The following is a 14918-nucleotide window of genomic DNA, read 5'->3' as shown; positions in this document are numbered from 1 at the left end:
CAGATCAGAATCAGATCAAATTAGATTTAGAGAATGTTGGTTTCTGGTCTCATTTCATCAACTCTGATCAAATACATGTTTCATGTGACCCAATCAAACTAATCTAAACATGCCTCAGTAGATATAATAAGATCTGATCGCTTTCCCCTGAGATGTGATTTTGTCTAATCAGATCAGCGTACACTAAATTCGATCTGATCCAATAAATCTATACAGGTCTAATCAGAGCCAATCAAAGTGGTCTGAAGTAGCCTGAACAGATCCAATCAGAACTGATCACTTTCTCCTGAGTAGATATTAGCGCGCATCAAATGATCTGATCAAATACATAAATCTACTGTATAGCCCATCAGATTATCTGAACGGGTTTGATCAGATCAAATTGCATTTGATTGCTTTCTGGTGGGTAGATATGATTCTGACTCTGTCTGTCAGATCAGTGCTGAAATCAGATAGAATCAGATACGTTCAATTTCCTGATCTCTGATCAGATCGACCCCCCCCCCCCGAATTACACTTTTATAGGGCGGTTTTGTGTATGTAAATATTTATTGGGGGGGAGGTAATTTTTTTTTGGACAACTTTAGATGCCAGAAGAATTATTTATAACCCTCAAAGTGATCTCGTTTGAAAGGGGAAGGGATGGAAATTGATTCGTTTTTGGTGATTGATTATTGGGTTTCTTGACAGTCTTCTCTGAAGAATAGAAAATACGTTGATTTGAAGTTTGAACTGGTTGTCGAAATCAGCAAATATCTATTTTGAAAGTAGAGACTGGACGAGGTGTGGGGGGGGGTTGCTGTTGAGGAGGGGTCATCCCCCTCCCCCAATGATAAAATATCTTCATGTATATCGATTCCATGGTTTTTGGTGGTACTGATTTCAAATCCAATGTTCATTTTTGATTTTAATAATAATTTTCAAAAAAAGAAAAGAATAGAGCTGTGATGAGAGCATTTTATATCTAAGTGCTAAATATTGTAATCGATTTTGAAATTTCAACAGTAACGATTTTTTATGATGTTTTTTTTTAGGGAAAATTAGCATGTACTTTGTTTACGTTTCATCATTTTTCTGTCCACCGTTGAAAATTTTCCGAATTCTAACCAATTTTTCAACATTTTTTAGGAACAGTAAGAAAATTCTTGGAGATGCAAGAAGAATTGGGATGCGTTATCGTTAATACCATCGTGTTGGTTGTGGAAAGCTGCGACGCTGGTATTTACGAGGTCTTGTTACCATTGTATTTTCCGCGATCTTTGCAAGAAGAACGTACGGCCGTGTTGCGTTTACCATTGGACAACGACTACGTGCATAATGATCGAAGAATACGCATTATTGATAATCCTCAGCATTACACTTACGGTAAGTTATACTTACTGAAAGATTGTACGTATAGTTTTATTAGTCATCTATAGGCAATAGCATCGACGAGTATTTTCGTGGGGGTTTCTCAGCTCTAATTTAACCCCTTCCATGCCAACTCGACCTGCCACATGAGGATAGATTTGCTTCATATTTTACTCTAAAACTGTCACTCATATGTGAGAAAATCCGTCTTGCTTCGATTATGTATGCCTCGCTATAGTTACTTCCAAGTAAAACTGATACCTCTACCCAATGCCCAAGGCTGGTCGCCACAATCTCTTGATTCACATCTCGTATTTACTTACTCGTCTAATATCTGAAACCATATAGCAATACCAAGGCTTCGAATGAAGCAACAGATACTACAAATTGGTGATCCGAATCGAGAGTGATAATCAAACGCGATATTTCTGTTGTGAAATCCACGAAACATACACACATTGACTGAGAGTTAATTAGATAACCCAAAATAGACTTTACTCTGAAAAAAGATACCGTACAAGTGATTGAGAGTTGCTCGTGATGAAGATTGCAGGCACACGTGTGTTTCATTTGTAGTTGAAAGTGCCATTCGTTTGTTGCTAGTTCATAATTTTTGTCAAATTAGTTTTTGGAATTTTTTCACAAGTGATGCCATTTTTTTTGGTCATTTTTGCCAATTTGAAAAAAATCCGGTCAAAAAGTAGCTAAAAAGGTATAAAAATTCGATTTTTTTGAAATTGACAATAATACCTAAAAAAATTGGCATCAATTTCAAAATATTCCTCCAGTTTTAGAAATTATATTTTTCGAAATTTTAACAAAATTAATGCAAAATATTCGAGTAGAAAAAACTTTTCAAACACAAATTTATCTAAAAATGAGCGATTTAGCCAACTCAAAAAAATCGAAAATATTTCCTAAATTATTGGAAATTTTTCTCGAATTTTCGAAGTTTAAAAAATTGGCACTACTGCATTTTAAAATATTTCCCCAGTTTTAGGAATGATATCTTTCAATATTTTGGCCTTTTTTTTGGCAATATTTTGAACGATTTCCCATGCAATACACTCCTATTATTGACTCCACTGGTATTTTAATACTCGAGTATTTTTCAAAAAAGGACCAAAAAAATGAATTTTCTACACTGATTTATGTATCTCTACTCCGATCGTATATTAAAATACGCGAACATTCGCGAAGAAAAATTCTCTTTTTAAATCATCATACCCTTTCCAAGTAGGTACCTATACATAGCTTCCCCTAATACAGGTATTCGTAGATACGTCGAAAAAATTATACAAAAAACGCGACGTTTTCAACGAAATGCAATTTCTGAATTTACGCAAAGGTATAGTGTACTTTTTTAGGTACATACACACGTCAAGAAATCGGAATTTATGTAATACACGTATTGATTGCAAACGACCTTATTTCGTATCAAGATAAACGTTGTGCGATTTTGACGTCAAAGAGTGAAATGAAAATGATAATTTTATCGTCGAATATTATTTATGGTTAAGAAAAAATTACCATTACATAGAATTTCCAATCGTCAGGTTTTTTTTTTTTGGTAAGTATAGAGTATAGATGTAGGTACGTGTGGGTTGTTTTCTTTTTCCTCCTAGAAATACCAGAACCACCTACATTATTTATTTTCTGAAATAGAAAAATAGAAGACGTAAATAGAATGGTTTATCAATATACCTACGTCAAAATGTCCAGTAATGTGGTTGATTTTAATTAGCACGAGGGGGAGAGGGAGGGTATTTTTGAGGGTGGCGTTTGAAATATTTACGAGTTTGGTGAGAAGAATGTCAGTATAATTTTTGGAGAATCGTGTGGTTGAAAAGAGAATCTGTTAGATTTCGTATTTCTTTTTTCTGTTAAAAAAAACAGTTGCTTAATTTTTTAATGAATTTTGACATTTTGTTGGCAAAGTAAATAATTTTCTGTTGTCATATGATAAATAAATAATCCAAAAACCTTAACAATAATCTTATCAAGTATGATATAATTGTTAAAGAGTTTATTTTAGATTTTATCAAGGCACAGTGTAGCCAACTTTGTGTACAGATGTGTGAAATAAGTTGTCTATTCGTTCTTATGCAGGCAATCCGTTAAAAAAATTTTAAAATACGAATTTCTGAAGCCTATAGGGACCCTTTGCTATTGCTTTGAACTTCTCAGGGTGAGAAGAGAGAAGCAGAATATTATTGTATCTGTGCTTCAAATGAAAACTGCTGGAAATGCTTCTGTTTGTGGGTCGAGACTCCATGTGCAATAAAACAGCACTCAATTAAAAAGTGAATTTATTTTTTCAACTTTTGAATTATCTTTGAGCATTTTTCACTCATTGAAGTCTTCAATGATGAGCTCGTGTCATTATAACTGTATTATTTGAATTTCTGGACGCGAGACGTACGAGAGTTGTTTCTCTTCTGTATGAATCCGCAATGAGAGTGAATTTTACCACAACCAACTGTCCAAATACCATAATACGAGAGTAAACCAGCGTAACCTAGAAAAAATAAACAATTTCCTCTTACAAAATTTGACCACTAATTGCTACACGTAACACTAATGGTTTTGGTGATTTATATATCATTCTAGTCTTATTTAATTTGCAAATAAAAGTGTACTGTTGTGTAACCTTGACCACTTTTTGTTTGGAATTTGTTAAATTCCATGTTTTTTTGTAGCATAAAGTTGGTATAGATCCTACGAGAGACCTTGAACATTTCTTGTGCGAATTTCGGATTTTTTTTAATCCCAAAAATACTGTGTATTTTATTACTGGTGAACAAAATTCAGGGAATTTTCATTCGACCCCCAATCAAATATTTCTTTTAAACCAAAAGCTCTCGAAAAGTGCTTGATAGAAAAATAATAGCAAAGAATTGATTTTGATTCTGAAAATTTCAAGTTTTTAAATTTATGGGGGGGGAAGGGGTTCTAACATCAATATAATTTTTTTCTTTGAAAATCGTTTTTTTCTTAATCGAATTTTAAATGTAAATCTGATTTAAAACCACATTTTGAGCCCCCTCCCCCAAAATTTTGAAAAAAAAAACAAAATTAAATGAACAATATTAAGTATTATAACATATTTTCTGATTTATAAAAAAATAAAATCATCTTATTTTTTGACTGAAAAAATACACCTGCTACAACGCAAACTCATTTTAAAATTTATTTTGAATAAAATTGTGGGGTCGAGATGAGAAGGAGAGGTGAAGGGAAATAGATAAAAATTATTTGAATATTCTATATTTTCATGTGTAAAATTAAACCATTTGAAGCAAATGTCGATCTTGGTGGGAGAAGAGGCGGACTAGAGCTCGATTATCGATAAAATTTCTCCATCAATTCAGGGTTTTTGGAGCTTATTGAGTTTTGAAAGGATAAGGATGAGTAGGAAGAGGGAGGGGAGGGGGAGGGTGTAATATAATATTAAATGAGTGTTAAAAATAATTTCAGGGTTTCCGGGAATGTTCAGTTTGAAAATAGTGTCCATTCGACAATTTGACATGTATCATGACATGAAGACGGAAGGGGAAGAGAAATGGGTGAAAAATGTCTCAGTGAGGAAAAATTGATGACTGATGAAGTGATGAATATCTTGCATATGTTAGAGTACGGTGGATTTTTTTCAGAATTTTATTTACCGCTTGTATCGAGGCTAAAATTTGATTCTGCAGAGACCCATTTGTGATGGTGGGAGGGGAGGAAGGAATTTTGCTCTTTCACATTGTTAAAAAATTCGCTACGTTGTTGGAGAAAGTTTAAGCCTGAAAGACCTGATTTTAATTGGAGAGGGGGGGGTCGATGACGATATTTCATTAATTTTCAAAAATTTTATTGTGTTAAATTTTGAGCTGTAGGAATACTTAGATATCGTAGAGAACGAAATTTTAATCTTACAAAGTGCTATATGAAGAGAGAGGGGTAAGGAGGGCTTATGCCCCAAAATTCTGGAAAATCAAGAAAAAATGCCTGTTTTGATGATATTTGGGGAAATATGAGACACTTGTAGAGTGGAAAGAATGTAAAAGGGGTTCAAATGTTTCCAAAATTGTTATCAGAGTTTACGTTTCCATGTTTTTTTTTCTGAATTTAGGGTCAAAAAATTCTCAAAATGTGTAAAAATAATAATGTATCTGAAGTATTGGTTTTCTTTAGGATCAAATAATTCAACGTATGACAAAATGTGTAGAGATGTCCAAAATGTGATTTTCGAAAAATTTTGAATATTCCAACCCTCCTCTTTCTTTGGATCGTCTTTCAAAACCCTCATACCTCAAACGCAATAAAGTATACGTATTTTCTTAATTTTTTTGTCGATATAAAATTTTAAAAAGTTGAATTAGGTTTTCATGATGAAAAATTTTTTGTTTGAAGCTCGTCGACCCCCTTGTCTCTCTCCTTTCCTAAAATGGACTCCTATGAGGTCAAAATGAGACTGAAAATGACGGGACCAAAAATGTTCATGTTTTAGCCCCAAGGGAGGGATGGGGGGGGGGGTGGTATTCGTTTCGAAAACATCTCCAGCTGCAAAATTTATCATGAGTGATAAGTTTTTGGGGCGTATTGAGTTTGAAAATCACGTGTATTTGACAAGTGCATTCAAATGTATATTTGAGGTGGGTAAAAAAAAACGTGCCTTGAATTTTGGCCTTTAGATTCTCGGATCCAAGGGAGTGAGTCAGACCATTTTCAGAATTTTGATCCCTTAAAACAAAAAAATTCAGTCTAAAGTTTCCATATTCGTATTCAGCGAGTCGGGTTACCCAAATGTAGACTCATTTGTTGATCATTTTATTAAAATTTTCAGGTTTCAAATTTTGTAAAAATTTCCCTCAATTATTAAAAATCTAGGAAAAAATTTGAAGAAAACTTAAATCTGAAAATGTTAACAAAATAATCATCCAATGAGTCTAAATTGGATAATTTAACTCGCTAAATTCAAATCTGGAATCGATAGATTGGATTTTCGAAGTTGAAAACAAATTTTCTCATTTTTCTGAAGGCTGGAAAAATTTGATTTTGGTCAACTGGGATTTTTCAACCCTCGCTTCTCATCCTGAAAATGGTCATGGATTTGGATTAGGTACTTTCGTATCAGGGAAGTGCACAAAAATTGAAATACAAACCTCTTATGTATTTTTTTTTGGGAGGAGGGGGAGGGAGGCATTTTCTACATAAACAAGGTTGCATGGGATAAAATTGCATAAAACTGCATTTTCCCTTCAAAAATAACCCCACTTTGAGAATCCACAGCTTCACCCTTTCTTGACCGACGGGTTTTCAATTTTTTTATGAATGAGTATCTAACAGGTAGGTATAGTGAAAGTAGTGAAAGTAGTGAAAAAGTAGTGATTTTTAAAATGGGTAGTAAAAGTAGTGAATTTAGTCAAAAAGGTAGTGAAAAAATATAAAAATTCAAACGCGCGACAAAAACCTTCAAATCATTGAAAAAAAGTTGTTTTTTTGATGAAATTAAAAAAATACTTTGTATACAAATTCTCTTCCAATTTCAATTTTTTTGAAAACTTTCTCGTAAAGAATCGTTAATTTTTTTGTGTGTTTTCTGAAAATTAGGTTGAAAAAAGTAGTAATTTTTTCAACGAAAAAAATTCGATCAAGAAGTTTAATTTTTTCTATTTTCAAACAGAACTTGAAAAACACGAATAAAAATCAAAACTCAGAAGAAAAACAAATCGTGAAAATGAATTGATTGAGAGAAATATATATGTACAAGACGAAATTTTTTCCAGGTTTCATAAAAAAAATCAAGACTTTTTTTGGAAATTTTGACAAAAAATCAAGACAAAAAGTTCAGCTATACCTACACTTTGCTCCTCATGTTTCAATTTGTTTATTCGGAAATAAATTGTGACGGTGGAGGGGGTGAGGAGGGGGTAGAATTCGAAAAATGATAAAAAATGCTTCATGCATATCGATTTAGAGGTTATCGAGTACTCTGAGTTTAAAAATGGAGCTTATTTGACAATCAGAGGAACTGGTGTTTGACTTTTTTTTTTAGAAAATTTTGACTCAATTTAGCAAATGTAGGGTTGATAAAATATCGACATGCATATCGATTTTCAGGTAAATGCTGCTGGTGATTTCAAATCTGACATTACTTTTCGGCTCAAATCAAATTTTCGACCACGAAACAGGAATACGTAGAATCCTCCCATATAAGCTATAAGCCAAATCAAGTCAATATTTTCTAAAAAGTCAAATACCAGTCACTCTGATAGCCAAATGGTCTCCATTTTCAAACTCAGGGTATATACCTGATGACTTCGAAATCGATATACATGAAGCATTTTTATCATTTTTCGAATTCTACCCCTCTCCTCCCCCCTCCACAACCATAATTTATTCCTAAATGAACAAGTTGAAACAAAATGAACAATTATTCGATCATTACAATACCTACATTAAAATCGTTAATTCCAAACATTTCACAGTTCATAGGAATATGACGGTCAAATTTTTCTGGAAGAGGGGTAAGAGGGAGTCGAATCTGAAAAATGATAAAATATCGACATGCATATCGATTTCAAGGTACACGATGCTGCTGATTTCAAATCTGGCACCAATTTTCGGCTTGAGACAAATTTTCATAAGCTATCGATATCAGATTAATGCCTATTCAAGATGATCCACTCGGAGAATCTCGAAATGTACCTCGACTTCATTATACTTGTGAAATCGAGCAAAAATTTTCCACAAACTCGGATGAAAATTCAAAATAAGAGCTCACTTTCGAACTACAGAGCTTCTGGTCATCATAAAGGCTCCATTTTCGAACTTGGGGTACCCAAAAAAACTTGAAATCGATATGCATGATGCATTTTTATCAATTTTTGAACTTCACCTCCACCTTCACCCTACACAACCCCCTCCAACATTAGAATTTCTTCTTGACCGAGCAATTTTTGTCAGTTAGAATGGATAGGTACATTGAAATCACCCGTTCAAAATTCTAGTCGTGAATCAGTTTCAGTGTAGTGGAAGTATTGAAAAAGTAGTGAATTTAGTCAAAAAGGTAATGAAAAAATGAAAAAATTCAGTAATGCGTTCAGTTGTATTTTTAAAATTTTTTTTTCATAATTTTGATTGAAATTGAAAATACTTTGCATTCGAATTTTCTTCCAATTTTAATTTTTTGTTGAAAATTTTCCTGAGAGAAACGTGACTTTGTTAATTTTTTCGTGTGGGGGGGGGAGGAGGGACTAGGAGGCCGTTTAGTTAGGAGCTTTCTGAAAATTTGGTTGAAAAAAAGCATTGAAAAAAGAAGTGAAAAAGTAGTGATTTTTTAAAAAATCCCCTTAGATACCATGGAAAAAATCGAACTTCAACGAGTTTTGAATAGGTTCATCCAAAATATAAGTATAGATAAGACATGAGTCTTGCCATGTGATTTTTTTCAAAAATTTTTAGCCCTTCGGGGGGGGGAGGGGTATTGACAAAAAAAATTGAAACCACCGTATCTCCAAACCTAATTCAAGCACATGAATTTTGTTTTCTTTCAGAAATTTATCTGCAATTCTGCATGTGTATTGAGTATACTTGATTGGATTTTTTTTCAAATTTTTTCTCCAGGTGGGTCATCTTCAAAAACTCAAAAAACACTTAAAAATGAAGAGTGATATTCCAAAACTCGCTTTGTCCATTTTCACAACTTTTCAGGAAAGAGGAAAAACAGTTTCCCTTTAAACGGGCAAATTGGCTTTTTAGGCGAGTTTAACACTTAATTTGGGTGGATTTATGAGGTAGGAGTGTAAGTATACACTTCATCCACTAGATACTGCTGAAAAAAATTTCAATAAAAATGGACAAAGCGCGTTTTGGAACATTAATTTTTTAAAATTTTTATTGAATTGGCTATTTAGGTGAGTTTAACACCTCATTTTGGTAGGTTGATGATGTAGGAATGTGAGTTAATGCTTCATCTACCAGATACCGCTGAAAAACGCACTTCAATAAAAATGGACAAAGCGAGTTTTGGAATATCACTCTTCAAATGTGTTTTTTGTGTCACGGCATTACCAAAAAAAGTGACATTGCCAGTGATATAATTCTGCAATTTTGCATCCCAGCTTCCAAAAATCATAGAAAACCAAATAACTTCGTGATGACCCAATTTTGGGGCCAATAGGCACCCCCCCCCCATTTTGGGGCTGAAGAAAATTGACAATATGGGTATCGTTATCATATGAATCGAACCCGCTGAACACGAATATGAAGTTAGATTTGGAGTTTGACCCTCCTGAGGGTCACATTGGGGAGAGGGGTGTTTCAAAAATTGGGCTTTTAATGAAAAATGATTCATTGTAGCACATATTTTCGAGTGTTTTTTGATTTCATCCCTTCGAAGGTATAAAATGGAATTTTCAGGAGTGATAGAAATACTTCAACAGTTCACACCCTTAGAAAATTATTCTATAGATGTTATCGCCTTTTTTAAAAGCTATTTCTAGTATCATTACACTCATTACCATCGACACATTCCGAGTCTTTCTCTCCCAAAGGGCAATCCTGCCTGCGTCATTGTCCATTTAATAAATTTTTCAACGAAATTACGCCGGTATTTATAGATATTGTCAATATCCGGTATAACTATACACGATCGTATACCTACGTATAAATAATATTATACATACCTACGTGCATTTGTTTACCCGTAAACACCCCCAAAAAAATAAGGTATATAAATAGTATTCACGAAAGGCAGCTTTTTCACGTCACACAGTCACACACAGTCACACACACCACACTATACACAGACGCACTGAAATAATAATACCAAAAAAAAAAGTCACATCGACGGCATCGTGGTGATGATGATGATGAGGCGAGCGCCGAGCAGGAGCATGGGAGACACGAAATGGAAAGTGAAATCGATAAATGCTTGAATAGATAATGCGTTTATATATACGAAATATACTATACTGGTCGCTCGAACATACATGTACACACGAGCTAAATAATGTAAAAAAATTTCCTTCGATTAGGATTTCACTGGTATTAAATTTATTTGGGTCGTTGACGAGCGACATGCTGCGGCTCGCATCGCAAACCTACCTACCTACGAGTATATGGAATGGAAGGAAAAAGAAAAACTCGTAGGCAGGTAAGGTTTAGTGTCCTCTCTCTGCGCGATGACGTTGACATGGCTATAGGTCAAGCTTCGATTCGATAATACCATTAATATGTAAGAAGACGACAAAAAAAGCTCGATGAAGGTATATTTATGGGGCTTCGAGACGCCACATCGCCATACCGCGATCGCGGTGTAATAATTATACTCCCTACACAGAGCTATATAGGTACAATTTCGTACATATACAACACACTATCATAGGTACTTTTTGGCAGAAATGATGCGCGATCTAGGGCCCTAACCTAACGACGATGACGAGGAAAACACGATGCGCGGTGTAGGGTGTAGGTACTCGTACTTGTACAGTACTTACTCCTTATGACTCGAGTATTAAGTGACGAGCAAAGAAACACGAACAATGTACTATGGTTGCGTTTTTTATCGGGCTAATTACCAACGTGATGTGTTCTAAACGCAATTACGAGTGTAGTTTCGAAATTTATGGATTGTAATATCTCACTATCTGTTGCATATGTGTGTATTTTATTATACGTACGGTTATAGAGTGGGGAACCCACATCACTGTCCCATAGACAAAGAGATTCCGAGCTCGCCGAAATGGGATGTTTATAGCGTTTTGTCGGTGATTACGATGGTGCTTTTTGCCTAGCCTGTCTGCTGTTTACCTGAGCTGAGCGTTCGCGATTGAGTAAATAGCATTGCCGGTTACAGTCGCCGATAAGATAAGCGAAATTCGTTTTAAATTGGCGTGTAATTTTTGTACGTACGATACCTACAATGCCAATACGAATGTCGAAGTTTTACCTTAAAATAATATCAGGTTTTTGTGTCTCGTATTTGTAGTGTGTGCTATACAATTTTGTTATGAAGGCGAATGGCACCGGTAAGTTTCACTTTTTTACAATCCAAAGGGTTACGTAGCTAGGTTTTTTTTACCAACTCCACGTCACTCGTATTTTTTTCCACCTTTTTTTTTAGGTAAACACACGAGTAGGATTTTTTTTACCTCGCGTAATTTTGTTTCGCGTGATGTACAACCTAGACCGACTTGTACGTACATATTACACGAAGTCGAAATTAAAACCTCTGAGAAGAGGGGAAGACACGAGGAACCGATAATTTATATTTTCGATGAAAATGAAAAACCACCGGCGTTAGATATCGATTGATCCGCAAATGATAAATAATTCCTCGTGGTTCGACAATCGCGTCGTGTAGTCCTTAAACCGTGTAATTTTATGCGGAAATTGGTGCGAAATTGGACATAGAAACACGTGACTGGTGTGAGAATCGATTTGGGCACACGTGACAATAGGATTTTCCTATACGAGTTGCAATGTTTGGTAGTTTCGAAGGTGAAGTCGGTGAGGTGATGATCAGTGATACGGTAGCAGAGCTCAAGTTGACTAGAAGTGACATTTAGAGTGATTTGCTATTGTATTTCCATGTTTAGAGTAGTGAAAATGCATTTAATTTGACCCTATTCGCGTTTCCTGGCTCAAAATTTGATCCTAGTCAAAAATTGATGTCAGATTCGAAATCAGCGCTATCGTAAACCTTGAAATCGATATGCATGTCGATATTTTATCATTTTTTGAAGTTACCCCCTCCACTGCACCACACTGCCCCCCACCCTTGAAAAAAATCGATCGTTTCATTTTTATATAAAATTTTGAACAGATGATTTCAATGTATCCATTCTAAATGACGAAAAATTGCTCAGTCAAGAAGTAATGCTAATGTTGGAGGGGGTTGGGTAGGATGGAGGTGGGGGTGAGGTTCAAAAATTGATAAAAATGCATCATGCATATCGATTTCGAGGTTTTCGGGTGTCCTAAGTTCGAAAACGGAGCCTATTTGACAATCAGAGGTACTGGTATTCAAATTTTTAGAAAATATTGACTCGATTTTGGCTAATGAGAGGATTCTACCTACCGGCTACCATACGTATTCCTGTTTCTGGGCTGAACATTTGATTTGAGACGACAAGTAATGCCAGATTTGAAATCAGCAGCATCATGTACCTTGAAATCGATATGCATGTCGATATTTTATCATTTTTCAAAGTCACCCTCCCTCTCCCTCTCTTACCCCCTCCCATTGAGAAAAGTTGACCGTTATGTTCCTATGAACCATAAAATGTTTGGAATGAATGATTTTTTATGTATTCTAATGATTAAAGAATTTTGTTTATCATGTTCCAATTCATTTGTTTGGGAATAAATTGTGGTGGGTGGGGGGGGGCAGGAGAGGGGTAGAATTCAAAAAATGATAAAAATACATCATGCATATCGATTTTGAGGTTTTTAGCCTTTTAGGTATCCTGAGTTTGAAAACGCAGCTTAGTTGACTGTCGGAGAGACTGGTATTCAACTTTTTGGAGAATATTGACTCGATTTTGGCTAGTGTGAGGATTCTACATACTCATATTCACGTTTCTCGGCTGAAAATTTGATTTTAGAAGAAAACTAATGCCAAATTTGAAATCAGCAGCATCTTATACCTTGAAATCGATATGCATGTCGATATTTTATCATTTTTCAAAATCACCCTCCCCCCCTTGCCCCCTCCATGAAAAAATTTGACCATTATGTTCCTAGGAACCACAAAATGTTTAGAATGAATGATTTTTATGCATTATAATGATTGAAAAATTTTGTTTATCATGCTCCTATTTATTTGTTTGGGAATAAATTGTGAAAGTGGAGGGGGTGAGGGGGTAGAATTCGAAAAATGATAAATATGCTTCATGTATATCGATGTCGAGGTCATCAGGTGCCCTGAGTTTGAAAATGGAGCTTATTTGGCAATCGGAGGGACTGGTTTTTGACTGTTTAGAAAATATTGACTCGATTTTGGTGAGTGAGAGAATTCTACATTACTCATATTCTTGTTTCTCGGCTGAAAATTTGATTTGAGACGAAAAGTAATGTCAGATTTGAAATCATCAGCAGCATATACCTTGAAATCGATATCCATGTCGATATTTTATCATTTTTCAAACTTACCCCCCCCCCCCCTCCTACCACCTTCCCCACTCCTTTAAAAATTGGACACCGCACTTCTATGAACAATGTAGTGTTTAAACTGAATGATTATTTTTAGTTATTTTAATGATCGAAGAATTGTTCATCACGTTCCAATTTGTTTATTCGGAAATAAATTGTGAAGGTGGTGGGGGTGAGGAGGGGGTAGAATTCGAAAAACGATAAAAATGCTTCATGCATATCGATTTAGAGGTTATCGAGTACTCTGAGTTTGAAAATGGAGCTTATTTGACAATCAGAGGGACTGGTGTTTGACTTTTTTTAAAAGAAAATTTTGACTCAATCTAGCAAATGGGAGGGTTCTACTTATTCATGTTTCTTGGCCAAAAATTTGATTTGAGTCAAAAAGTATTGCCAGATTTGAAATCAGCAGCATATGGTACCTTGAACTCGATATGCAAGTTGATATGTTATCATTTTTTTAATTGGCCCCCGCCCCTCTCCTCTGCATCTCCTACTACCACCTCCATTCAAAAATTTGATGATCGTTTCGTGGCCGAAAATTTGATTTGAGTCAAAAAGTACTGCCAGATTTGAAATCAGCAGCATATGGTACCTTGAACTCGATATGCATGTCGATATGTTATCTTTTTTTGAATTCACCCCCCCCTCCCCTTCATCTCCGACTACCACCTCCATTCAAAAATTTGATCATCAAATCTTTATGAATTGGGTAGTGTCTTGAATAAATAATTTAGGTAGGTACCTATATTATAATCGTAAAAAAATTAGTTCATCATGTTCCACTTTGTTGATTGAAGAATAAAATGTTGGAGGGGATGATAATGAGAGGGGTTGGGGGGGGTGTGATTCAAAAAATGATAAAAATGCATCTGGCATATCGATTTCTAGGTTTTCGAGTACGCTGAGTTCAAAAACAAAGTCCATTTTAACGATTGGAGGTACCAGTACGAGATAATCATTGACACTCACGTCAACATAGTTTTTTTTTTCAATTCTCCAATTTTGATTTTTTTTTAAAATTAGTCTTTTGTTGAAATCTTTGCTCGATTTGAGTGCGGGAAATAATCAAAGTGGATTTCAAGGTTCTTCCAGAGGACCCATTTACTCCAAAGTAGCTTTCATCTTCGCTAATTAGTAATTACTCGTAAAATTGATGATGAATATTGATGAATGTAAATGGTGAAGCTTTTTGTGCTCCTGTTTACCTGTGGCCTCCTGTAATACGTACCTACTACCTAGATAGGAAATACCTCTTAATACCTAATCTTAAATTAGCTGTTCTGGATCGATTAGAATTGCTGCCAGTTTATCCTCCGTGTACAACTGTACACTCATTTGGAACAAGAACATATCATTACACTGCCCTTTTTACGCAGTATTACAATTATTATAAATGATTTAACGTTTAATCGAGAATTAGT

At 34.9% G+C, this 14918-nt stretch overlaps 1 protein-coding gene across 1 annotated transcript in view; it reads left to right on the top strand.

The window, feature by feature from the left end:
* Gdap2 (ganglioside induced differentiation associated protein 2) overlaps nucleotides 1-14918 on the top strand; it is a 151658-nt gene that overhangs the window by 23932 nt on the left and 112808 nt on the right. Inside the window, exon 6 of the mRNA XM_065365114.1 lies at nucleotides 1129-1365. Coding sequence (XP_065221186.1) covers nucleotides 1129-1365 — 237 coding nt within the window. The remainder of the gene's footprint in view (nucleotides 1-1128; nucleotides 1366-14918) is intronic.

The sequence above is a fragment of the Planococcus citri genome, chromosome 1 (genome assembly GCF_950023065.1).
Source record: "Planococcus citri chromosome 1, ihPlaCitr1.1, whole genome shotgun sequence".
Taxonomy (NCBI): domain Eukaryota; kingdom Metazoa; phylum Arthropoda; class Insecta; order Hemiptera; family Pseudococcidae; genus Planococcus; species Planococcus citri.
Note: the sequence above shows the minus strand (reverse complement) of the source record. Positions and strands in the feature narration are given on the sequence as shown.